At 39.1% G+C, this 27,574-nt stretch overlaps 1 protein-coding gene across 27 annotated transcripts in view; it reads right to left on the bottom strand.

Annotated features, from left to right (window-relative positions):
- The window catches only part of LOC133409403 (neurexin-1a-like), a 247,800-nt gene that overhangs the window by 52,120 nt on the left and 168,106 nt on the right, over positions 1-27,574 (bottom strand). For 26 of the 27 annotated variants that reach the window (XM_061689309.1, XM_061689310.1, XM_061689319.1 and 23 more), the window contains one exon: positions 22,423-22,604. In XM_061689309.1, coding sequence (XP_061545293.1) covers positions 22,423-22,604 — 182 coding nt within the window. Of the gene's footprint in view, positions 1-22,422; positions 22,605-23,318; positions 23,360-27,574 lie in introns of those variants that run through there. The other variant, XM_061689335.1, reaches the window with a different exon arrangement.

Raw genomic sequence — 27,574 nt, 5'->3', positions numbered from 1 at the left:
AAAAAAAAAAAATCTGGTCTATAGTTTTCATCTAGCCACTGAGTTGATCATTTTATATTCATGCATTGTTAATCATTACTGACTGGACCTTATTACCACGCACCATATAGCAATTGAATGGTTAACTAGATGAGCTATTGACACATTTTAATTGGTCTATAACGAGGACACCAATTACACTTGCACTAATGAGAGGAAATTGATTATTAAGGCAGGTCCCAGTGCTTAATCAGAACAGAATTAATGGGAGAAGAGAGCACTTGCCTCAGAGTGGTGTATTTTTGGCAATGTCCCTGTCGAATGAAACAATGCAAATTTCTACCCTGCAGTGTTCACTACAACCACAGCATCAATGGGATGTCAAGGCTGGGTAATATAACAGAATCGCTGTAATATAGGCTCGCTTCACTTTACAAACAACAACATCTGGTATAAGAGAAATCAACTCCAAAGAGATTTCTAATAGTTACTAAGATAATAAAAACAAAACATCTAAAAAGATAAAGAATGATCATTTCTTAAAAACAAACATCCAAAAAAAAAAAAAACAAGCCATGGCTCACCTCTTGCAGTCCTCGGTAGTAATTGGTGATAAATTGCAAGCTGGTATCTGCTTATATTTTCAGTTATTACAAAGTACCAAGTCAATAATTTCCAAACATTTTAAGAAGGGATTTGAACAGTTCTTCATTAGCATGCAGCTTCTTCTGTGGTAAAACATGCACTGTGGGGGGCACGCTAATGTGATGCAGACTAGTGTCAGGCCAAGTGAGTTGGAACTGATGGTGCACATCATTAATAGTCTGAAATAGACTGAACATTTTTACTAGGTCGCGGAGTTAATTGACAATGATACTTGGGCTGGTGCCTCACAGCCCAAGGCTATTACTACTCTTTCCACCCAGTTTTTGCACTCTCTCACTTTGTTTCCATTTTAATGTCCTATTTATTACTCTTCTTACTTTGCCTGCTCCTGATTTTTGCTTCCTGCTCAAATCCCTCCCCGCATGTTTCAATGTCATTTTCCATGTTTTTCTTTTAACATCTTTTCTTATCAGGGTCTTTAGAAACAGTGCATGTGGCACACTCACATCTTATGTTGAAACAGTCACCTAAACAAACGTTTGAACTTTGGCTGTCTCCTTTGAGACAAAGAAGTCTCTGTAATGATGCCAGAGGGTTAATGTCAATGAACGCAAACACAGCAAGAGAATTTGGAGATATGAATCAATTGCAACCCTCGGTTGCTATATTTCATCATACGCTTCCATTATTTATCTTGTTAAACAGGACTGGTTGTGAACCTGGAGCAAAGGTGAAACTGCTGTACTTGATGCACTGCATATGCACACATAGAAAGTCACTGCTAAGATGGGTCCAGCTTTTCCGCTGACTCCAATCATTAGCTCTGTCTTAAGGTCACTCTTTTATAAGAATGCACATTTTCATGACAGGTGGCACCGCTTTTATGTTTTGCACCTGTGCAAAAAAAATTCCTGTGTCCTTTCCTTTTTAGATAAATGAATCAAAGCATGTACGAATTCTTGTCCTCATGTCAACTCAAAACCAATCCTCCTATTAGTATTATTCTACTAATACAAACTGTAGTTGATAGGTATATTCAAGGTGAATTCTAAATTCACTTAGAAAAACCTTTTACATGCATGTTACACCACTTGTTTTAGTGGTCCCTTTCATGAAAGCCAACTTATATGGAAAATCAGTTCCAAATAGACCAGGGGCTCTCAAAGTTTGGGAGTGTAAGCTTCTTTTAGAGAGACCATAAAACAGCTGAGGGCTCCCCTAGTATATATCAGAGTAATAGTGTAAGTTAAATTATGAAGTATATAGTTGCATAGATCATTTTACACTTGAGACTATGTGAGTCCCAGGATGCAGATGTCTGGAAACAATGAGTCCCACCCCTGGAACAATGAGTCCCTGCAATTTATCATCACGGAGTACAGATACAGTAATCCTCCGCTATATGATGGTTGTTGTTTCACGGTGCCACTTTTTTACAGATATTTATTCGTACAATTTGGACCGTATTTTATGTTATCCATTGCTCTTGTTCTTTCTCAATATATTATGTTTCAACCTGTCACAATAGCAATTTTTTAGGACGATATATTTTCCCAAAAACTTTCACGGTAAACAATAGTACCATTGTTTTTTTTCATGCCACTGATATAATGATATTATAGAGTATAATAATTCAAGTACATCCTTTTTAAGAACAATCAACTTTCAAATCAAGAAACATCGAATATTGGCATTATAACGTAGAACAATAAATAAAATATCTCAGATAAAATAAAAAATATAAATAAATCAGATTCCAGCTCTCTTTGCAAAAATTGCACATTAACAAATATTAAATATTTGACACATAAGTATAGAGTCAGAAACCAACTGAGGAGGCCCAGAAAATGTGCTAAAGCCTGCCAAATTTGAATGAATTAAAAAAAAAAAAAAAAAAACGAAAAGAAAAAAAAAACATGTATGTACTAGAAAGTATTTGGGCTTTGTCACTGTTTTTAAATCAGATGCCATACATTTTAATGTCACTGTTATTTTTTATTCATTTTTATTTATTTTAAGAATGTTGTCGCGTTGTAAAGCATAATTTCTGCTGTCCCTTGGCTTTTAAAAAAGATATTTTATATCTCAATAAGCTTTTACCTGCTTAAATAAAGGATAACTAAAAGGTAAAATGCAGCCCATCCTCGAGCTGCTTGACTGTGATGTGAGACCTTTACCTGTCAATCCAATGAGACAGAAATTGAGTTCGCTGAAGTCAACTACTGCCTGAATACTGATAACGTGCACCGCTGTGGTTTCGTTTCTAAACCGTTAACTTGACGTTTTAACAATGTCGCCATGGTCGAGTGAGCTTTTTAGCTCCAGCCTTTAGCTCGCTAGCTTGTTAGCTCGCAGGCTAGCGAATGTAACAAACAGTTAAGTTCAATCAGCTGGGATCGGGTTCAGCTCACTCATGACCCTAATTAGAACAAGAAGTAAAGAAAATGGATAGATGGATGTATTCAATAGTGCAGTACTGAGACTGACGCTAGTGAAAAATAAATTCTCTTTTTTACATATGATGTATGACAACTTTGTTTATAGGCACATCCACTCCATTTAACATCATTTCTCAGCACTGAAATGCATTTTCTCCTCTGATAATATACCCATTCAAATTCTAGCTGCCATCTCTTGGGCACCTAAAGATAAAATACAGTCAACTGGAACAGTTCAGTTTTGATAATAGAGAATCAGACAATGACTTGGATGCCATTAATCTCTCACCCCAGCACCTGAGTGACTGATGGTGGAAAGAGGAGAAGCAGACACTTGATTTCTTTGAATGAGAGAGTACTGGAGGATGAAAGGTGCTGCAAGCAGGGATAGAACGATGAACACCTTGACTATAGAGAAGGGAAGGTGGAAAAAACAAAGTTGGTGGACTACAGGTTTGTAGGTAAAGAAAGACAAAAAAAATAAACATACTAAGGCTATCAGCAGCACCTGGTTAGGAGGGGAAAGTTAGGACCCAAAGAATTAGGTCAGACTCAGCACACCATCAGATATTATATATTGCCCAAATTTCTGGTTGTTCACAAAGGCAGATAGATATAAATCATCCAAAGGCATGCTCCATCACAAGCTATTACTCTATTGCTCAACTACAGCTCTCTGCCTTCCAGCTTCAGTGATAATCTGCCGGGTATTCCAGTGTCATGAAGGTCTCACCTGTCAGTAAACATGAGCATTAAGTCATAACCACACATATGACTAAGTAAACTTTTAGCATCGTGAACCTGTTGCTAAAGAAGCCGCTGACCACCAGGAGGATGGACAGGCTGAAGTTAAAGGCCTGAGATTGTGGTGGTGCAGCTGTCATCTTTTAAATGTTGCTGGAGACAGGCGAGAGTAGTGAGGCATTTATCATCAGCAAGGTAAGCGGGTTTTCTCAAAGCAAGTCAGGCGAAAAATGAACAGCTGCCATGCCTACGCTTACAAAGACCACGCCATTCTTTCTCCCTTTCACCGGCCTTGCTTTCCAGCAACAGGATACTCGTCAGACATAATGTCATTCCAACACTACATTCCAACTATGAGTCAAGCTACAAATAACAATTGGAAATGTAAGAGAAATGTATTGTATGCAAGACATAGACAGGAAGACAAGGGACTAGACTTCCTAGAAATCAAATTTGCTATATCAAGAACTGTAGATGGGGAGTCTCTTCTTTAGATACTGTTCGCTTTTCATGAGGCCCTTGGAGTTACATGGGCTGTATTCACAGCACTCTATACAAAATATGATATTGATTTTCTGGGAAGCCATGATGTGGGTTCCTTTCTATTTGGTTCTGTAACTAGAAGGGAATGGAGGCTTTCCAAGGGCTGCATCGGGCGACAGGAGGTATCCCTTTGAACTGTGGTTCCAAAGTCATTCCTGAGCAAAGTCACCTCACCCTAATTCTCATTTTCCAGCACTATGAACGGAGGGCTCATGTCTTTGTCTCAGTCCAATTCAAAGAGAACGTGGGTCAATTTTGCTGTGCGGTGCAGAGTGATGGGGAGAGCTGTCGAAATCAAAAGCCCTCCCATGAGTGCGCTCACCAGGCTGTTTAGTACTCCTCGCCAAGGAGATTCACAACACACATTCTCTTTTATAGCTCCTTCTTATTCATGATAACAGAGCCTCGATTTTATTAACCTCTCCAACCAAGCATACATCATTGCCTCTGCCGAGAGTCTCTTTCTCTCTATTTCTATTTACGCAGCGCACTGCTCCACCCACTTCCCCATGCTGCCCATGAATGCTCGTACACAGTGCAAACTCTCAGCTGTTCACAAGTATTCAGATGTTGCAAGCGGTTAGATGGAGGGAATTGATGCATTTCTTGCATTCCAGGCTCGTCTTTATCTTCCTTTTTGAAAGGTGTTGTTCCCCTGCTGTGCCGGTCTGGGGTCATATCCATCTAGTTTCCTGCTCAGCACACAACATCAACGGGACCAGAATATTAAGTTGAAAACACAACAAGCGTCACTTCTTTACATTTAAAGCAAATTCCTTAAAAAAAAGTTGTGAAACAAAATGTACAAATTTGTGGCTGAATGGCACAACATACATAAATGAAATTTTTTTTCTGTTCAGTTTTATATAAAGAATTTTGACCTTACATAGTTACAGGACTTGACACACTGTCTATTTTAAGTACTTCACAAGTTCTATCTTTACCTTTACCTCGGTCGTGGTCGCAGCAAGAACCTTCAATACCAAACAGGTGCTTCCCTTGAAGCTATCAGGAGGATAGCAGAGCAAGACCAGTAAAAATGCTCCATTAACATGAACATACTAATCACAGATGCACTCAGCTAAAGTGGAACACTTTAAGCAAAGGATCTAACAGATTGGGGAAAAGGGGTAAGCATCTCACTTTTTCTGACAATTAAATCTTCATCGATAATTCATCTCACTGAGAAAATAGCAAGCAGTGAAAACAAAAAAAACAACAACAACAACATCCATCCATCTTCTGAGCCGCTTATCCTCACAAGTGTCGCGGGAGTGCTGGAGCCAATCCCAGCTATCATCGGGCAGGAGGCGGGGTACACCCTGAACCGGTTGCCAGTCAATCGCAGGGCACACATAAACAAACAACCATTCGCACACACATTCACACCTACGGGCAATTTAGAGTCGTCAATCAACCTACTATGCATGTTTTTGGGATGTGGGAGGAAACCGGAGTGCCCGGAGAAAACCCACGCAGGCACGGGGAGAACATGGAAACTCCACACAGGCGGGGTTGGGATTTGAACCCCGGTCCTCAGAACTGTGAGGCAGACCTCTAACCAGTCTATCACCGTGCCGCCACAACAACATATAATATAATATAATATAATTATATTAATATAATTATGTTATAATACATATAACATAATATAAAGCTATGAAACAAGTAAGAAGTTTAGTACCCACTGGAACAAAGTAATATCCGATTTAAAAATAATTAAAAAATTAGTGTACAAGGACGTTGATTTTTATGGAAACAACAAATTAATCTAACTTGTAAGTTTATTAAAAAATAAAATAAAATAGCAAATGCATACATGCTTAGCTAAAAGCTTTTTTTTTTTTTTTTGCTCCAGGGTTTGTATGAATTACGTGAAATGACTATTCTAACCGAGTTAGCAATTAGTACTTCTATGGACCCAACTCCACTCTGTAAGCAGTTTTTATGGTGTAAGGTATGTTGGCATAAAAAAAAAAAAACCCAGCTAATGGTTATCTTATGTGTTTGTATCACATACTGAAGCTTGAATATTGTTGAACTGTTTTTACATATCATAAAATGTTCCCCTCAAATGAATTACATGCTATCAGGCATCAGATAAATGATAATAAGCAGCGCCTCAAGAAACAATGTTCAATTTCTCATGAAATATTTATGAGTTTCCTCCTGCTACAGTATGTCGTGGCAGAGAACAATTCCATGCAAAGACAGCTCTGCTGTCAATGTGCTGTCCAGGCCATAATGAGAAAGCCAAAACTGAGAAAAAATGTCTTCTTAAATGTTGTGGCTGCTTGCTGCTGCTGATACTGCTCGGAGCATTTGTACAGGAGGAGAAGACAGTTGTGACATAGGTGAACGGAAGCACTTTCTTCCAGCTGTTCAAGACGAAAACATACAGAAGGCGGGAGGCCCCGATGGATTGTGGTGGTTCACTGTAACTTTCAACCTATCCCACCAATGTACTGTACAGTATGTTCAAGAGCCATATTACTAATATGTGCATTTGCGAACATGTTGCAATCCAAGATTCAAGACCACAATATTCCATTGATTTTATAGCTAAAATAAACATTATCATGCAGCCTGGAAGTGTTTCTCAACACTTAAAAGAGCAATGAAATTTTTTCCTGGAAGCTATATCGGGGATAATCTGTTTCCAAAGTGAAAACCCTGGAAATTCATGGTTGCAGGAGTATAAGTAGAGAACTGCTGTATTGTAATGACTAAATGGCTTTCCTACTTGGTCAAGATCAGGTGCAATTACAGATTAACATAATTGTACACATGAGAACAAATGATAAGAAATGAATAACAATAAACAGCATTGAATGGAGGTTCCCCCAAGAGCAGTTTGCGCAAAAGCACAGTGTGAGGATGCAGAAGTATTTGTACACTAATTAGAGCGTGTGCTAAAGAGTTGGTTCTGCCCTGTTGATGGGTCACAGGGCTAAAATGAGCATGGGATCTGGAAGCAATCGCTGTATGAATACTAAAAAGCGATGGTCGTGCCAGGCCTCCTGCATGCAAGTCTGACAAGAAGCTGAAATAAACAGAGCCACTCAGGTGCAATGAAGCCAGGAAGGCTTGACAATATCCAGCAGAGGGGAAATGCTGGGGCTGTATTAAAGCAAATCCAAGCCACCTCTACCAAACCTTAATTTTTGTGATGGCTTAAAAGATGCTTTATATCTGTGTCTATCTGTGGACTTGTATTTGTGCGTATGTGAATTGTGTAAGTGGTGCACTTCATGTGTTGCAGAGCCATGCTGAAGGCAAGTCTGCACATGCACGCTGTGTGTGATGTAATCACTTTATCATGGTAATAGAATTTAAATTTCATTGTCTTCTTTTAGTGTCAGGCTGTTTATTCATCCTCACTTTAGCTCAGAGGGTAAAACCGGATGGTAAACGATTCCTAGTGGCCAAGCTGGCCTTTTACCATCTCATATTCACTGATCAGGTTTGCGAAGACAGGGAACTTCATTTCAATATAATAATAATAATAATTATTATTATTATTGTTATTTATTATCTATTAATTGTAATAGTAGTTTCTAATCAAGCCATGTGTAGAGTGACAGGTACAGATACATCCCCATGTCCTTATTACACAGATAATATACAATAACAGTCTCCATATACCACAGACGAAGGTGATTGGTGATTATTGGATGGATCTTTGCAATAAAACAAATTTGGTGTTTGGACTGGAGAACAATTTATGCTCCTTCAAGTAGATTAAAATGCAAAAATCTTGACACTGAAGAGGCTGCATACGGGGGAGAACCAGCACTAAACGATATCTAAGAACCAGGCCAGGATAGCATGGCTCTGAGAAGACAAACTGCAGAAGGAAAGAAGAAAGAATCATACTGCAATATCACTTCATGCCTTTCTTGTCCCTGACAAACTCCTCTGACTCCTTGACAGCATCCTAACCGTCAAACTGATGCCATAAATATGTAACACAAAGATCGAAATGCAAGGTAAACCGTGTCACTGTCATTTCTCTTTGGAGTCGGTGATGGAGAACGGCATTTTGAAGCTGAGAAGCTGGAATAAGCTGAAGATGAGGATGCACCATCTGAGAGCTGTGTTTAATAACATAACAACAAAGGTTAAACAATGCCTTTAGTCACCATCAATTGTAGCGCTAATTCTCAACAAAATCAAAAACGATTTGACACAAGGGTTTCTTTTCATTCAATTTTGTCTTTCGCTTAAGCATTTGAAAACAACAAGAAACAATAAATAAAAAAAGCGAGTACCTGGATCAGATAAAAACCTTCAATTTATATTATAATGATTATTAGAACAACATAACTGGGACTGTAAGCCATAATAACAGGTAAGCTAAAAAATATTAGTGTTTGTTATTGGGAGGCAAATGGAGACAAATGATGCAAATGTAAAAAGTAATTTGCTAATTAAAGCAAATTAATAAAGTCAAATATTTTAATATGTTTCACATACTGATCATGGCCTTTTGGAAGAACACATTAGACAACATTTGCCATTTGTAAATATGTATTGTGCTTGCTTATTCGGTCACTATTCCCAATATAATTTCACCAGCCTGCTTCAAATGTCAAGCGTCCTTCCACTGGGGAGCTGTAGGGCAAATATTTGGACTTGATATCATTGCTCATTTGAAGGCTCCCTGCAGTCTGACATAGTGACAAAACGACTGTGATTAAAGGGAGGAGAAGATGTCCTGTTTTTGAATGGCGCTGTTAGCATTTCACCCACTATTTTACATTACCTTTCATTACATAACTCCAGTGAAGGGGAGTTTCTCAAACAGTATGAACACAATATAACCACTGCTATATTCAGCTATACCGTGACCAAATCTGGTTTATGAAATGTATCTCTGTTTTTGTCTTTTATAGTTTGCATTTAAGTTGAAAGTAATGATAGCTCTGTTTTGACTTGGATTAATTGAAACAGAGTGCCATCTCCTTGTATTCTAATAATTTACAGTATCTGTTGGCCAGCTGTAAATTGCAGTGGGGTTCTGTGACAGAAAAAGTATTTATATGCCTTTCTCAAATAATAATTTCCACGTAAAAAGTAATGTTATATTTATAACCGAAGTTAACGACTTTAAGCATTTAGGTTGAATTGGTGTCATTTACTGCATGGAAATGATTGCAAATTTGGAGACAAATCTAGAAATGACAAAAGCAGATCTTTTATTATATTAAAAATGCTAATATTTTAGAAAATTTCCAGTTGCAGTTGCCAGAAAGGTTACATTTATTAGTATGGGGCTGTCCATTTCTTTGTTTCTTAAACTGGAATTTACCGCCTATGATTTTTATACGATGACATTCTGTATTTTAATAACATTAACAAATAACAATACATGGTGACAGAACACTAATGATTTAAGAAACAATTGCCTGAACAATGCCTGTTGCTTGATGCAAAATTCATGGCTGTTAAAATCTCAAAAGGAATATCTCCATGTGTATATAATGTCAGAAATGCCATATCAAGTTCCAGATGTTCCAACTGCATATCTGTTAAATCTCATCAAGCCAGGTTGCAATTGATTGGTTGTGCAGGATCTTAAAAGATAAAAGATGGTGAAGTTTCATGTGTGCAAAAATATTTGTCGCCCATACCATATTTCCAAATAGGCCCTGAAGTGACTACAGTACAATGGTTTAAACTCACAAAGACACCTGCATTTTATGCACTGCACGCTAGGATTTAGTTCACCAAATAAAACATTTTGATCAATTTCTTGGCTTTCCCATTTGAGGTGGGAATACAAAGCATTTGACAAACTGCTGAGGTGCTTTAAGTGAATATTGGCTTTTCTGTTTGTCTATGACAGCATCCATCTTCATTCAGCTGCCTTAAATCTGCTTCAGAACCTACTGGAAACGAATCTTTTACTACGCACCTTCCATTACTCCCCCTCTCATAAAAGTCTGGCCAACTTTTATCTGAAAAGAGGACATTTCCATTATGGTCTGCCAACATCTTACTGCCTCCTTGTGAGTTGTGGTGTTTGGGAAGAGCGACGTTGACCAACACAACAACCGCAGCAGGATCTCGCTGCGACGGATGGAGCGTGCACAAGGCAGCTCACTGGATGCCTGCTCATCCACAGCCCACAAAGGAAGCACAAACGAGTCTCTTGCTCTTATTTGTTTTCATACTCTTGTTTTCTATGTATGCAAACCCCAAATTCCCAGACATGACAGAAAAAGGCAAAACCTTGCCAACAGGAAAAGGAAAGTGTTTTTGTAGTGTTTGATGAAAGGAAGAAGCTCCAAAACTGGCAGCACTTTTGGTCCTAACGGACTTGAGTTCGAAATGTTCGTCCCTCCGTTTCATTGTAGCGTCATCATTAACTTTGTCAACATCTCAGTTGAATCTTGTTTTTTGCAAATGCAAAACATTTCACACTTGTAGAGTATACACAGACTAAAATAATGTTTTATAATGTGAAAGTGCAAATCTTTTCAGGGTCCGGATTTACTGACATTGCTGCTACAAATGAGGATGCTTAAGTCCTGTGTGTGTGGGTTGACAGACGCAGAATTTCAATGAGATCTACACACAGACTGCTGTCCATGTTGGTCTTTAAAAGTGATGGATGAATTATGAATCAGTTTTAATTGATCACTTAAGATCCCTTCGCTCTCCAAACTATGAGCAACGTAATTGATCCTCACACGATATTTACTTTCACATTTCACAGTCTGATTAATCACCTTTATCACTGCCTACATTCTACAGTTTACATTTTCCCTTTCCTTTTCTATTCATCCCTGACACATTTTACCCATCTATCGAAGGGCATTGGGGTAAAATCGCTTTCCTCCATCATGATCTCTTCAGCCCTGAATCCTTGACCTTTGTCATTCACTGTAAATGTCAGCTTTCTTTACGAGGCCTGTGATAGGTTTATTGAACAGGTCACACACACACACACACACACACACACACACACACACACACACACGCAAACCCGCACACACACACACACACACACACACACACAGACAGACATTCATTGCACTTGCATGCACACCCTGCCATAGGATGTGCCTTCATAGGCAACTATAACTCTGATTTCAGGGCATCCACTGGAAATTCATGGCCCGCATTGGTGGATGGAATGAGAGTCTATCACCCTCAATGGAACCACCACAAATAATAGGATTTCATGGGGACTGATATTGCTTCCTCTAAAGCCTTATGGGCTCTTAAGGCCTCATGGAAACTGTGTCCTGTAATTGAGGCACTGCCAATACAAGCAGCTTTAAAGGGTATGAAAAATATAAAGTAACACTAAACCCAGTCATTTAAGCCATTCCATGGTGTTTGTGTCTCTATTGTGGGAATCAAAAGCATACAGCATGACTTAAAATGTAGTTGTCCTGTATGTGCAGGTCCCAGGTGTATACTTCTAGTCATGTGTTATAATATGGTCACGTGATCGGGGCTCAAGCTCTAAAACCTTGATGAGAAATACTCTCGCAATTCTGCCCTTGTGAAGGAGGGAACATCTGGAGATGGGAAGGACAAAGTTGGTAAAACATGTTGCTCCTACACAGTGGAACCTCCAAGAAGTTGAAGTCAGAATTCTATCAAAGGACAAATGCACATACAGTATGAACTAGACGGTAGCTCCACCACACCAGGATACCTGTGATGGTCACATGGAAACATATAATAACTACCATAGAATCGGAAATGGACTGTATGCCGTCGTGGGAAATTGGTGATCTGCACAATAAGACTGAAGGCGACAATAATAAAAGAACAGAATGTAAACCGAGAAGTAGTGTGTTTAGTTTTTACGTGGAGAGACTCGTCTTCTACGCACAAGCAGTAATCTCTGCACATTTAGCTGCATGTCCATTACTCATCACCAAAATTAACAGCACAGTTTTTATATTGTACCATTCAAAGTGAAATGCATTAAGTCTAATGCCTTCTGAGCAATAATCCATTCCACAAATCTATACATATTCATCACTTGTCGTATTAAGGTGACTATTTTTAAAGATTTCATTTCTGTTTAATTTTCACAGCTGTCAACTTTGTTTTTTCTTTCTCTTTACACTTCAGAATGGTGAAAATGTAACACATGGTCTGTATAGTCAACGACGTTTATGGTGACGACAGGATGTTTATGTTTCCATTATTTCCGATGGGAAAAAGAGTTCCTAAATCCCAACAAATTGGTGGTTGACCAGTGTCCCAGAGCAAGTCGTGTTAGACTTAGACGTTGGATTGGATTACATTTAAATTTGCTCTTTAAAACAATAAAAAATTATTTATTTATTTACAAAATGAGCAACAAATGGTCACAAAGGATTGGGATGTACTTGAAAATCTGCCAGTATTCATAATTTTTTTTTTTAAAAAAATCCCAAAACAACAGTATTGTGGTTTAATGAATGTGTACAATGAATGTGTCCTTTTGGAAATCACTTCTTCCACTTCATTTCATGGTATCCTCTTCTCATCACTTTTTGCCAGCGCAATAATTTTTCATCTTTTCTTCTGCCTTCAACTTATCATTTGCCTCTCACTCTTTCATAGTCTTTGGGCCATTATCAGTTATCTCACAGGGTGAGGTGCTCAGCATTGTTTTGTCATTTTGTTTTACTCCAACCCCCATTTTTTTTCTATGAATGTTTTTTTATTTGTGGCGCCAGACCTTATCAAGGAGATGGCCCCGAGATTAGCCATCAACGGTTCTTTTTCTTTGTGGTGAAATAATATGACTGTAGGAGAGTAGTTGAGTGCTGCTTGTCTTCTTCCGTCACCGCCTTCCCCCATCCCTGTGAGCTGGAAGCCCACAGTGAGGCTAAGAGATATATCATGTACGGTGTACGCAACTATGCTTTTGTTGTTGTTGTTGTTCTTAGACCATTTGGATGTTTGTTGCTTGCATGTCATCCAAGATTAACTCATTTATCCACAGCTAGCAGATATTACTGCCTAGAGCGGCACAGAACTTTGTCTGCCATCTGTTTTACAACTGGATGAGTCAAACGTTCCTGGCTTATGGCATTACTTTGTTGCAGCTATTAAAATTTCAGCTCTTAAAATTTCATGAAGGAGTAATGCAAATAAAATTACTCGGTTGACAAAGTTTATGAGTTTATGGACTGGATGTTTATAGATTAAAACACAAACACAGAGTCGAGATGACTGGCTGACTGGCCGTGTGGGGTTGTGTTGCTACTGACCAAAATAAGCATAGTGGGTAAAGCTGGCGCCCAAAAGCAGTTAATATTCTCAGATACATTTCCATATAAATAACAGCCTGTAATGGAGACAGAAATGACTATGGATGTGGAGATTAAACACAGGGGGATATGGCACTAATATTAAGCGCTGCATGTGGAGAGTGTGAAAGAACTGAAATATAATTTGAATGAACCACTTGTATTTCTGATCAGATAGAATGATGCTTCAGTGGTTAGGACAGATTTAAAATATGACGCGTAATAATCTGTGTGTTAACTTCAAGGCAGATTCAGATGAGGCCACGGTATTCCCACAACAATTTTCTACATCTTTTATAACCCCTCTTATAAGACGGAAGACTAAATTTCACAAACTACACTGGTACATTAAAGAGTTAAGCAAAGGCAGCTACTTCAAGCACAGCTGATTTAATAGGCCAAGTGAAGGGAGGGGACGATGACAGTAAAATTGAATTAAGCCGCACTAGCTCTTTTAATTACTGCTGTCAAGGTGTTTACTTTGCCCTTCTTGAACAAACAGACCAAAAGATCCTTCAAACTAAGTAATATGAAGCAGCAAGTGAAGCCATAAAACTAAACAATTATTATTTGGTGCTGCATTTACAGCAACATAAAGACAATTTCAGCATTTCTGTTGTGTCCAGGAACATAGACCAATGCATGGGTGACAAACTGATTTGAAAGAGATCACGCATCTGTGGCTGCTCCTTTCACCTCTCACCTGAGAGATCAAAGTGGATAAAGAAACAACATTTTGTTGTCCATTTCATCATCTTACTATGAGGAGTCCTGCATTAGCAGACACCTTATTTCACAAGCCCTTGCACTTGCAAAATATGTATCTTGGATGAGGCCATGGAACAAACTATCAAGAAAATGGCTGCAATCATTGCTTCGAGCAGAGCTGGCCAGTCATTAAACAGTGACGTCGCTAACTTGGCAACACTAACTGTGCTTTTGAAAACCAACTCCACTCTGTTTGCTGCCATGTTGCTTGCGCAAGCAGTGCATGTCAGCGGTGACCAACTAGGCAGAAGCCAAACAGTCCACAAATTCAGCCGCTGTGACATGATTCAAATATTTCGACAAGAACAAGTAATTGAAACAGCATGGTTGTATGTTTTAACAGTTTTCAAAAGAAAACACACAAGTTTGAGGGTTTTGCAACAGTGAAAAAGTCAATTGCGTGTATACGAATAGCTGCGTCTCTATAGTGCCCGCCTACCTATCAACTGGAAACTTTCCCAACCAAATAAACATGTTTTGTAAAGTATTCAAAACAAGCAGTTCTTTTCCATTTTGCTGAAGAGTGATGGCAAAATTTGGTAGTATTTGGCAATGAGTGTTCTGCAGGCGCCACATATACACATCCGCAAACGAGTGAAAATCACCTAGCGGTGGCTTCCGGCAAGCTTCTTCTTTTAAGACTCGGGGCTTGAGCACATTGCAGTGGGTGGGGTGAGCAGTAACTCATTTGCATGAGAGAGACACATTTTATAGAAATAGGGCAGATAACAAAAGATTTCCTTGACTGTTTAATTTCACAGTTGAAGAGTGGGAAGGCACTTAAGAGACCCAATTATTTGCATACAAACAATCTGTCAATTTTTCACAATATATCCTCTTTAAATGTACTTCTCGAGTCTGAATCAAAAGGAAAAAAGATCAGACTCTGAGACTCGAGAAGACGGAAGTGATAGCCTGTGACTCAGTAACCACTTAACAGCACAAATGCTCTGCAGTGCAGAAAGTCTACTACCTTACCAGGATGGAGTTTTTCAACCATTTTTCAGGTAATATTAGAAGGTAGTACAAAACAGCTTCACAGCCCCATACATCCCATAAACCACCACTGCTGTGGAGCTATTGAAGGTATTGAGATATTGATGTGCTAACTTTGCTTGCTCAAACGATTCACTATACACTCTTCTGTACCATTTGGGACACCTTGAAAATGAGATGATTCACCTAAAGGGGCCATAAATAAATGTACAAATATTTATTGCAATATTCTCACGAAACTTATTATTTCTTTCCTTTTGTTTTTCCAATTTTATTATCACAGATGCCCATTTAGGCATCAAATAAGTTGGGTGTGAAATGAATGTACCCTTTGCTGTTGCTGCCATCCATTTTGGGCTTCTAGATGTAATAATGATTGTTCAATCAATTATTCTAAAACATGATAAATAAAGAAAATTAAAAAAAAACATTAAATCACATGATTGCGCCTGTACCTTTTCAGAGGCATTATAGAAAAATGCATTTGCATTTGCATGTAGATGTTGTTCAGTCTGGTCTGCTGCAATGGACCAAAATAAAGCGAGGCTATATTTATCTCACCCTGAGGGTGGGTGCAGCTGTGTCAAAAGTCAAAAGCTATGTCCATTTCATGCTGTGGTGCTCCAATTGCCATAAAACACATATATGCAAAGGGATCATCTATCTCTCGTTGATTTACAGAAAAGCATCCGTGATCTGTGAGGAGGCTACGCCGATACAAACCAAATTCATACTTCAATTTGTAAAAATAAATAGAATGTCAATGCTTTTAACCTTGTAACCCATACATGAGAGCACAATGAATAGGCTAACAGTGTAATAAGGACAGACGATGAAATCAAATTTCCTTCATGTTATCTGTGGCAATATTGCCAAGCCCTTAACGTATTGATGTGTAGCTTTGAGAATGACGTTCTACACCCACTGTGATTTGTAACACTAATAAAACAGAAGACACATCATTGTCTTGAACTCTGAAACCCACACACACACAAACATTACGCTCTCCCTTTCACACACGCACACACACATACACACACACACGCACACACACACACACACACACACACACAGACACACAGTCATCCCTTTTCATAGACCACTTGGCTTCATCGTGGCAAAGAGCTTGAACAAATTGAGAAATGATTGGAATTGAAAGATGAGTAATGGTGATTCTAACGCTGTCCCCTCGCAATATGGAGATGATGAGATTTGATTCTTTGAGGTCAGGTGACATCAACCGAGGTGAGCGGCTGCTCTGACTATGTGACTAAAAGAGATGCGATGCGATTCACTCTCACACTCAGGCTTTGACCACAATTGCTCATGCTTACAGAAAAAGAAAAAAAAAATCAATGCTATACCCATGTAATTTCCATAAAATCAAAAGCTAAGACATAACATTAAAGACTGTATGTGAAGCATAGAAGCAAGTGTTGTCTGCCTGGTTTGTGTGACTGAAGCATCACAGAGGGACTAAATGAGGTCAGCGAAGCTCCCCCATCCGTTCCTTTCACTGCTGTCTCCTCAACATGGTCAGCTTTGAACTCGCCATTACAGTGGCATTAGCATAGCCTCATAAAAGTCTTATTCTGGAAATGATAATGACCAGCACACAGCAATTCTGCTTTAACTGGTAACTGTGAAATGAGGTGAAATCAGGGATTAAAGGGAAAAAGCATCTGCCTGCAAGCTAGAAATGCTTTTAATGTGCATTTTCAATCAGCTGTATTGATTTTTCTGATTTACTCTTGTTGAATGAGGACTGGCAATACAAACAACAAAAAGACTAAAGATACTTCACTGAAATGCCCAAAATCTTTAACGCAGATTCTAATATCTAATGACAAGTGGGTTAAATGGCGTAGTTTGTGAAAAGAACTGACTCTTGGCCCTGCCACGTACTGAGCGCCTGAACTGGAAAATCACAAACACAATAGACGGATGGCAATTCAGACTAGGTGATTGGCCCTCGAACATAAACCAACATGCTTACAATGGAAAAACTGGGACCCCTGGTGTTCTTATCTGGAAACAACTTTTTGAGGGCCACACGTACCGTATCTACTGTCTAATTTTCTATTGAACCACAAACAGCATTGTCAACATGGAGCAAATGTCAAGGAAGAAACAGATTGCCCCTGGCTGCTGTAGTTGTATTATAACAATACAAAGACAGGAAACTGGTGAAAAATAAGAGGATATGTGGATATTTTAAGACGCCACTGGCAATAACCATTAATTTATATATATCCATCCATCCATCCATCCATTTTCTGAGCCGCTTCTCCTCACTAGGGTTGCGGGCGTGCTGGAGCCTATCCCAGCTATCATCAGGCAGGAGGCAGGGTACACCCTGAACTGGTTGCCAGCCAATCGCAGGGCACATATAAACAAACAACCATTCGCACTCACATTCACACCTATGGGCAATTTAGAGTTGTCAATTTACCCACCATGCATGTTTTTGGGATGTGGGAGGAAACCGGAATGCCCGGAGAAAACCCACGCAGGCACGGGGAGAACATGCAAACGCCACACAGGCGGGACCGGGGATTGAACCCCGGACCTCAGAACTGTGAGGCAGACGCTCTAACCAGTATATGTATATATATATCACACACTACTTATTTGTTCATTGTGAAAGTTCATGTTATACGGCCATTGCATCTGCGACGTTGCGATGACGTTCACCTGCGACTGAAATTTTGAATGGCAGCAAAACTAGAAGCCCGCACTTCAGTCTGGTATTCCCGCGATGCTAGATGTGCTTTAACGTCTTCTTACTTGTTTCTTCATGTGCCAGTCGCCTAATGTGTATTTTAAAAAGTGACAGTTCTCCCTCAAATACAGTATAATGATGTTGGGTTATGACATATTGTGGAACACGGAGAAGATTCTGAGACTTGACAAGTGATGAACATGCCCACCCATTTTTGCCAATGTTTGCAGATTATTCAGACCCTTTTATAGGAGACGTGATAATCACAATGATGCAATGTTGTTCGTGTTGTCAAAAGACACAATAGGTATACATTCTGAATAAATGATAAAATAAAATACAATATAATATATAATAAGATAGTTAAAATGAAATATCAGGGCAATGTTGCAGTCCTGTGCCCACTGTTGCCATAGAAATGGCTGAGACAGAGGGTTAGCAAACTATGAGGTGGCAACTGCGGCAATAAAGAACATTTTAAAATGATTTAGAGTTGAATGGTGATTGCAAGTGCAATAGAGGAAGAATAGCTGAGTGATGTGCCCTGAGCAAACAAATAGCAAAGGGACAGTGTATACCATAAATCCAGCGGCTATCGCATGCAGGTCTGCAGTGAGCATGGGAGGTAATTACTGGCTCTGAGGCATTAAAAGGAGTAGAAAGTCAGAAAAATATTTGTTCCCTTTGCAGGTGTGTTTAATAGATCTATGAAGGATAGCGTGACAAAGTCTGTCTCCAGAGGCCCACAGCTCCTCTCCCAGGTAACAATCTCACCTTCAGCATAAAATCAGAATCTGCTGTCATCATTTGGTGAAGCACAAAATTGTGCATACTGTATACAAAAAAAAACTTTTGCATTTCATAAATAAAGCTTCTCATACATTCATCATGGTTGTGCGTTGCCCTCAAGCTATTTTTTTACTGATTTATAGGATAGGGAGTAAGAGTTGAAATTACAGTAAAATTGTGATCCACCAGAGGAAGAAAATCCCCTTTCTGGTTGACAGCTAAAGAGAACCAAGGGGAGCGATGCTCCAGCAGAGAAGTCATTATTTCTCCACGATCCTCTCTCATCTACAGAATACATTAACTTCACAGTACATTGTCTCAGCCTGAGTGCCTTCATTGCTTGTTTTTTAAAGTCTTGTAGGCAATTAGAACAAAGGGATAGAAAATGGCGCGCTGGAATAGTCCTCAACCCCCCGCACAGAGATTTTCGAGCTGGGACAAAACAAGCTCAGTAGACCCCTCGGGACCTTGCATGAGAATAAGGAGAAGCTCTGGTAGTGCTCGACATTGCTGCTCATTGACAACAAAATATGAAAACAACTGAGAAGCCGCCATTTTCCCGACTGAATGAGCCAAAAACCATGAACGATACTGTACCACAAAAGCTAGTAAGTAAAACCTTCCTCAAGAGAACTCTCTAAAAAATTCAATGAACATTTTTAACACATAAATAGTATATTAAACAACAAAGGTCATCCAATCAAATCATACAATCTATCACAGGGAAATTCAATTACATTGCCCAAAAAAATAAAAAATAATGCAGGAAAATGTCTTCAAGCCCAGGCACAGAACATCACAGCATGAGTAGCAACTCTGTCAACCAGAGCATATACTGTATGCTGTTAACATCCGACTGTCAAAGAAGATACAGTTCAAATATGCAATTTTTTAATTTTTGACGAATAAAACATTTATTGAATTCAAATAAAACTAAATGTTGAAAAATAAAATGAACTAAAACAATCCTACTGTGCTTGAAAACAGAATAATAAGTTCAGTGTGAGTAGTTAACTAGTTTATAGTTATTAAAAGTTTTTACAGTTTCTGGATGTTGTTGTTGTTTTTCAAACACACCAATACCTGTTTACCCTGTACTCTCTCCCTTGGACTTCAGTGTCTCTCCTCTGCTTGCCTACCCCGCACACACCCACTCACTTCAACTGCACAGGTGCTCTGAATAAACGATTTGACTGGCTGAGTTGTGTCATGGGGCAGGAGTTAGAATGCACATTGGTTTTTATATTTACTACTATAATGAGCAGAAAAGACTACCGTAAATCTCCAATAATTGACGCTGGTTAAATTACCAGCGATCGTTAAATTAATATCAAAATAGGTTTGGGTCTGTATCGAAACGCTTCTAGGTTCAGGTCTGGACCTCGGTTAACAAGGTCTTCAAGGCTTGAGCCGTTTTAACAATGTAGACTTGCATGACAGTATTCTTCAATTAAACTTCATCTGCATCTAGGGAAATAATCTTAATTGCATTCACAAAACAAGTAATGATAGACAGAGTGATTATAGTCAGTATCTAGTACACCCTGAATGCATAATGTCACTGCAGAGATTTATCATTTAAACATCTAACTGCGAGGCCTTCATTACTGCGTACAGTGTTACAATACCTTCTCAGACTTATTTGAGCAGTCTAATGAAAATAGTGCAGCACTATGGTGGAGAAATTGAGGAGATTCATGATAAGAGATGAAAATGTTGAAACATGATTAGAAATGGAGTCCTCCTTCCATATTTGCTACAATGATGAGTCAGAGGAGAGTAATCGCTGTACATTTGATGGTTCACTGATTTCACTGTCATTGTCTTTATCTGCAATGAAGAAGGCGCTGCGAGGGGGTGGGATCACAATGCTGTTAAACTGCATTTAAATTATAGTCACCTTATATTACACAGAATGTTCTTTCTTACTGTTTAAAAAAGAAAAAAAAAAAAAAAAAAGCACAAGCTGAGATTGTGTCCTTCAGGGCTGGATGGTTTTGCTGTCATCATGAAATGGGAGTCTGCGATTAGGTATGGGAGGGAGGCTGGAGGAAAGTGGGGTTTGGGAGAGTGTAAACACTGAAATCTAGTCTAATCCCATCTCAGAGAGCTAAAGATACACTCCTCCTCGTAAGAGGAGTCAAGGTAACTCAAGGAAATAAGGAACGTGGGGGAGTGGGGTTGCCCTTGGGAATCACTCTTGACTATGTTGTTTGGAAAGAATGCATTCTAATGAACACAACCAGCTCCAGAAATTATTTTCTTCATCGTCAATAAAACACTTACTGTGGTTGCAGTTATATCCAAACTAGATCAATGAAATACATGAACTTCAGTCATTTCATGTCTCTTTTGTGCAATTTAAAAACTACTTTTCTCATTTTCTCTGACTAAATGTGACACTCTCAAAGCCCGCTAATATACTGCGCATTAATGAATAAATAATTCCGAGGAAGCAACTGGTGTGACTGCTGATGTGAGAGGAGGGATTCTCACAACCCACTGCCTCGGCCTATAGAACAAGCCTTATCAGCAATTTCTCCCTGTCAATTGAATGTTGCAACAACAAGGTAGCACATACATTTGCTGTAAGCTGTAGGATCTTTCCTGTCTGAGTTTAACATACAAAGACTCCCCTTTGGCATCTGCAGAGCAAATCATGAATATAGATAATTTCGATATGACTATTGTGGGTTTTGCTGTGGAAAATGTCCACTCATCCATTTGAGGTCTTTGTTTGACACTGTTAACACACATTCAGTCTTCTCTTGAGCGTGCAATTTAGAAATGGTTATCATCTGTACAAAATTTTCAAATAACTTTGGTGAAGCACTAAAAAAGAAACGACAATGTACTGAAGGTAAAAGAGGAAATGTGAATTTAGAGTCATTCAGTCTGTCTCTTGCCACTTGTCTGCAAGATCATTTAAAAATCCTGAATCACAATATTAGCACATCTTACTGATCTGTCTTTATGCCTGTACTCCATTTCATGTTCTTCTTAGTGTCTTGTTAGAGTGCCTGCATGCATTTGGAGATTAACGGTGTGTATATAACAGGTTGTCTCCATTTTAAACTGGCTAGTTACACTCAGATGAAGAGCTGTGCATTAAAAATACCTTAGTCTTGGTGAGAATAAAACTGGCCAAAATGCACTTCAGCATGAGCGAGACACAAACACAGACGTTCTGTTTCCTAAGGACAGGCCTGCTTATATCCATGCACAATGACTTTGTGTTTAAGTTAGTGTGTGGACACCTGGGGGCTAAGGCAAAACCAAATGGATGTTTGTGCGTTGGAGTTTCCTGTACGTTTTTATGTCTATGGCGAGACCCCTATTGCGTTAAGGATTAGTGATGCCAGTAAGTGGGTGCTGGGAAGAGGTCATGTGGTACCCAGCTGAATTATATCCAAGTCAGAGATGCACAAATGTTAACCACCCTTAATAATTTCCCATAGTGCCTGCAAAATCCATAGTATTCGGAAAAGAAATAGGAAAGAAGAAAAGGCCTTTTCTTGTGACACCATATTAAACACCGCTTGGTATTGAGTGAGTATGGTTTTCCACTTACGATGTGCAGTTTCAAGAAGTCTCCAAGACCGGAAGAGCTATCCACCCTCACAAGGACAGCGTCCTTCAGGTGAGTGCTGAAGCCAATGGCTAGCCGGTCTGCCCTTGTGCTGGGCCTGTCGTTTGGTGGCCATGTGTATGTAATGATACCACCATCTCGCCCAAATATGTACGTTGTTCCAGCTAGAGAAAAAAGAGACAATGACAAACACAACATGTTAATGAAGTGTGCTCGTACACTTACAAAAATTGCAATACATTAAGCAGCATGAAGAGCCTTCATTTTCTTCTAAGGGTTGGACAGCTGCTTTCCTCATAATACCGTGCACTTACTCATGTTAGCGCTACACCTCTAGAGGGAAGAAATGCATCTGAATGTGCAGCCATGTCCCTGTTGCCCAAGTAACTGGCATGCACGGTCATGTCTCTTGTGTTTTATTAGTAGCCGCAAAGACTGTGGCATTATTGACTGACTGGTCCAATTATGGCTTTTGGTGACCTCCGCACCAGCTTTTTCCTGTCTCTACGAATTACATTGTTGTCCTTAGGAGCCCATGAACATGACCTGGAAGATAGTGGAGTCATTTTAATTACCTCACTATTCAGTGAGACAGACTGCAGCATAATGCCGTTAATAGATGGGAGTGATCCCTTCTCAAATGATGAAGGAAGTGGTCAATTAAACTAGGAGTCTGCGGACTCCGTCCACTTCTCAGCACACAATATCACTTTTGCCAGGTGCTACAAGTCAAATGAATTGGTTTCTTTGCTAGTACATAAACAAACGCAATAAGGTTACGTTACGGTTATGTCACTTAAAATGAACTCTGATGTGATTGCTCTGCCAGTGCCGTTTATTTGAGCATCATATTTTAAGATAAGAATTTACAAGCTTACAAGACATATCATCTGCTAGCACATCTGCCTCACAGTTCTGAGGACCGTGTTCAAGTCCCGGCCTTGCCTGTGTGAGTTTGCATGTTCTCCCCATGCCTGCGTGGGTTTTCTCCGGGTAATCTGGTTTCCTCCCACATCCCCCCAAAAACATGCATGGTAGGTTAATTGAAGACTCTAAATTGCTTGTAGTTGTGAATGTGAGTGAGAATGGTTGTTTGTGCCCTGTGATTGGCTGGCGACCAGTTCAGGGTGTAGCCTGCCTCTCGCCCGAAGATAGCTGGGATTGGTTCCACCACGCCCAAGACCCTTGTCCACAAAATGAATGAATATGAAAAATCCAATGTACTGAAGCCTCTCGACGACATTTTTGGTAACAACTGTTGTTTACTTACGTTTTGACTTTAGGCTTATGTTTTTCACAGAGCAACTTTGGAGTCCTCATGTGTCTATTCATTCGGTCCAGACTAGAGTACTAAACTGCAAATGTAAGCACAACCTAAAACTGCACTAACATAATGTATATACAGTAAATATGTGTGATGGTGAGAGAAAGAAAGTGAAAGAGAGGTAGAATATATTGTATATGTATGTAGATGACAAAACTCCATTATTTCCATTGACGATTACAAAAGGAGCTGTGTGGTTGCGTCTGTCTGTGATAGCGAGGAAGAGAACACTAATGTAAGTGAGGGAATATGTTAATATTCATAGGGGTAGGAAGTTAACAGCCTGAGTTTGAACAATAGATTGTAAATCATTCTGACTGTAATTCCAATATTTTCTTGTAAACTAGTTCACAAGGATATAAGGCTATCAATAAATGCCGCATTTATCCCTATATTACATTTTCTTCCCTCTGGCTTTTCTCCATTGTGCAGTGATATAAGAGGTCCATTCTGCTGACAACTTCATTCTTATTTCCTCATTTTGGTCAATTCGCTGTCATGCCTTTGCTAAAACAAATTGCAACATGAATTAACAACAGTATGATTAATAAATGATGTTGGGCCAGCAGATCTGTGGCAGGATTTGTTGTATTTTACTGCAGAGTATACAATTTGTAAAGCAAAATTAAATAAGACAATTAGCAATCATGTTCTCCGCATGGATTTAGTGTTTTGATGTCTTCTACAAATGAAAATATATTGTGTAATATATTTGTAAGGCTGACAAGTCTAGAGGCTATATTGCTGAATACAAGTCTGGTTCCACAACTGCATGTTGGATGTTGGACTCTTAATAGAGCAATTTCATGCTGGCACTGTCTGAGAGTTTTCCTTGGAGCTACCAAACACTTGCTCCATGTTGCAGATTATTATAATTAAGCTCTTCTAAATCATGTCAGGGTTGGCACTCACATAACCCTCAAGGAGCCATGTCCCATCTCTGTCTCTCCATATGATCTGACTCACTCGCACCATATGACATTATATTGTGACTACAGCACTGCTCATTATAGAGGACTATACCCAGTAAATCTAGCTGCTGGTGCACTTAAAGTTAATAAACAGGATTCCAATGAAAATATTCCCAGTTCCCAGCAAATAAGAGAAACACCGCTGATTAAACCATGCAAGAACCTTTACGGCTTGTTTGTATTATGGTGAACAAGGCCTTCTTGTTGCAACTCACATATTGGGCCTAAAGATGTACTTTACGACATCATATAGAGAGGTTCAGTTGCAGGTGGAGAGGAGCCTATGAGGGGCCATCAGGGACATGATTCAGGTTTACAATTCACACACACGGAAATGCTATCTTATACACTACTGAAACAGTGTCACACTCACAAATGAAATGCTCTTGTACACACAACTGACACACACGTGTTTCAGCTTTTCAGTATGATCTTTAAAAGGATTTCAGTGGTGTGTGAGAGCATTTCAGTAGTTTATTTCACTAGTGTGTATATATACAGTATATAGAGTATTTTGTTACTGACTATATTAAGTTGAAACGGAAGCCTTTCTTTCTTTCTTTTCTTCAAAATAAAACGTGCTTCATTCTGCTCAAAAGCATAGCAAATAATAATAATGAATAAATATGTATATACATATTTAAACACGCAAATGTTAGTTTTAAGCATACTCATACGCATTTGGTGCACATGCTCTCCTGACAGGAGTTCCATGCAGGTTACGGCGTGTTCCATGTTCAGAGGCAAATAGTGATGCAATGTGACTATCCGGCATGTTCGCACTTGGAGTTGAAATGGTCAGCTGCTGTCCGAATGTTGTCAAGGTTCTGATGGTCTTTGCTGATACCAATATATTGTAAAGTAACACTGCTGCTTTGCTTAAGCTATTTGTTGGCTGCTGGGAAGATATTAGTGAGGTGAACTATTGTACTTTGAAGAGGCGTGTTTTAGTTTGAAAAACTGAAATGCCTCCTACGCACACTAGTGAAATCCCCTTAATCACGCCACTGAAACATTCAAATACACATACACGAAACACTCTTACACACACTAATGAAATGCTCTCAAAAACTACTGACATCCTCATATAATATACTGATATACAGTATGTGTTTTGTAGTGTGTATGATAATGTTTCAGTTGTGTGAGTAAAAAAAAAAATCACTAGTGTATATGAGCAAAAGAAATCTCAAGAGCGTGAGAGCATTTCAGTAGTGTGTGGGAGAGCATTTCAGTTGTATGAGTAAAAAAAAAAAAAAAAAAATCAGTAGTGTGTCTGAAAGTGTTTCAGTAGTGTGTATGAAAGTGTTTTATTCGTGTGTATGAAAGTATTTCACTTGTGTGTGTAACAGGTAATCCTGAAATGTCACTGACGGCCCGTTGAAGTCCACTGGGTTCAGTACATGCCTTGGTATAATTGGCTAAGATCGCACCCACACAGGATGTCTTTCTCCTGACCTCAAACACCACTATCATAAGGAGCCTCATATTACGACTTCTTCCGAGAAACAGGGGAGGAATCCAATCATAATTACATAGATGTGATGGAAATATGAAAAGGAGACAAGGCATTATAGATCCGCTTTCCATCAGCAGCTCACACGTCTTTCTTGGTTCACTACCAAGGCTTCCCATAATGTCTAGCGTGCATATATAGATTACTCGACGTGTTTTATTTTAGGTTAATTATTGATCTTTTCCATAAATCTAAATAGAATTTCAAAATGGGATCTGCTGCCCCAATATTGTATGTACATAACAGACAGTATGGCAGATACTGAAGGTTGGCGTCAAACCAATCCTTCTTTGGAAAGCAAATGAGCTTAATTGGAGTAATAGCCGCCAAATTAGTGCACCATTTGAGTGTGACAGAAAATAATTGGTTAACATTAATAACCTACAACATAGTGAGGCATCCCAATCAAAGGAAAAGAAAGTTTATCTTCAGATCTCCTCATGGGAGAAAAACATTTACAAGTATCGTTATGATGTCTATAGGATTGCTATTTCCTCTAGTCAAAAAAATCATTGCAGGGATTTATGAGAACACCATTTCCCATTGAAACACTCTCAGTGTCTTTGAATCAGCTACCACCAATCAATGCTCTTTAGATTTACTGACATCAGAAAAATCATTGTGTGCACACCCACATGCGCCAGTCTTCCTCAATGTTTTGTCAACAATTAAATCATCTTATAGTTCAGTTGACAAATACAGTGAGGCGTTCTAAGCACTAATGTTTAACCTCATATCGATTTAATTGTCCTTTGAACTCCATTTATCAACTTAATTACAAATGTGAGTCCAATGAGAGCTGCTCCTGTTCAGTGGCTCCGCATGCACCGTTGGGCGTGTCTATGCCACTTCATGCCACGTCTTTATGACATCCGCAGTCTGTCCACGCTTACAATGTGTTGCATACTGAGGAGGCCAGTTTGACTTTGATATACGTAATTCCCCTTAAGCAGGACAAATTCTTAATGCTGTATATCCACACATGCTTCTGCCATGAACACAAAACTTGGCTTGTGGCTCAGCAGTCTATTCTCAATGGCTATGACCGGTACTACTTCTGCCTGCTCATTACCCAAAGTTTGCTGATCTAGTTCATTAAATGTCCATCAGAAATTCTAAGAACAATGTTTGTTCTTCCATTCATACTGTACGTGAAGTGAAAAATTAGCTAATGACAAATACTGTATACACAATTTGTAGGTAATGAGTGCTTATAATAGTGAAGTGAGGGGGAATTGGCTTGATCATTGTTTGACAGATGTGGGGGAGTCGAGACCAGGGACGTGATTGGCTTATGAAAGACTTGACTTTGACTTTGTACTA

Source organism: Phycodurus eques, chromosome 11, assembly GCF_024500275.1.
Source record: "Phycodurus eques isolate BA_2022a chromosome 11, UOR_Pequ_1.1, whole genome shotgun sequence".
NCBI classification, from domain to species: domain Eukaryota; kingdom Metazoa; phylum Chordata; class Actinopteri; order Syngnathiformes; family Syngnathidae; genus Phycodurus; species Phycodurus eques.
Note: the sequence above shows the minus strand (reverse complement) of the source record. Positions and strands in the feature narration are given on the sequence as shown.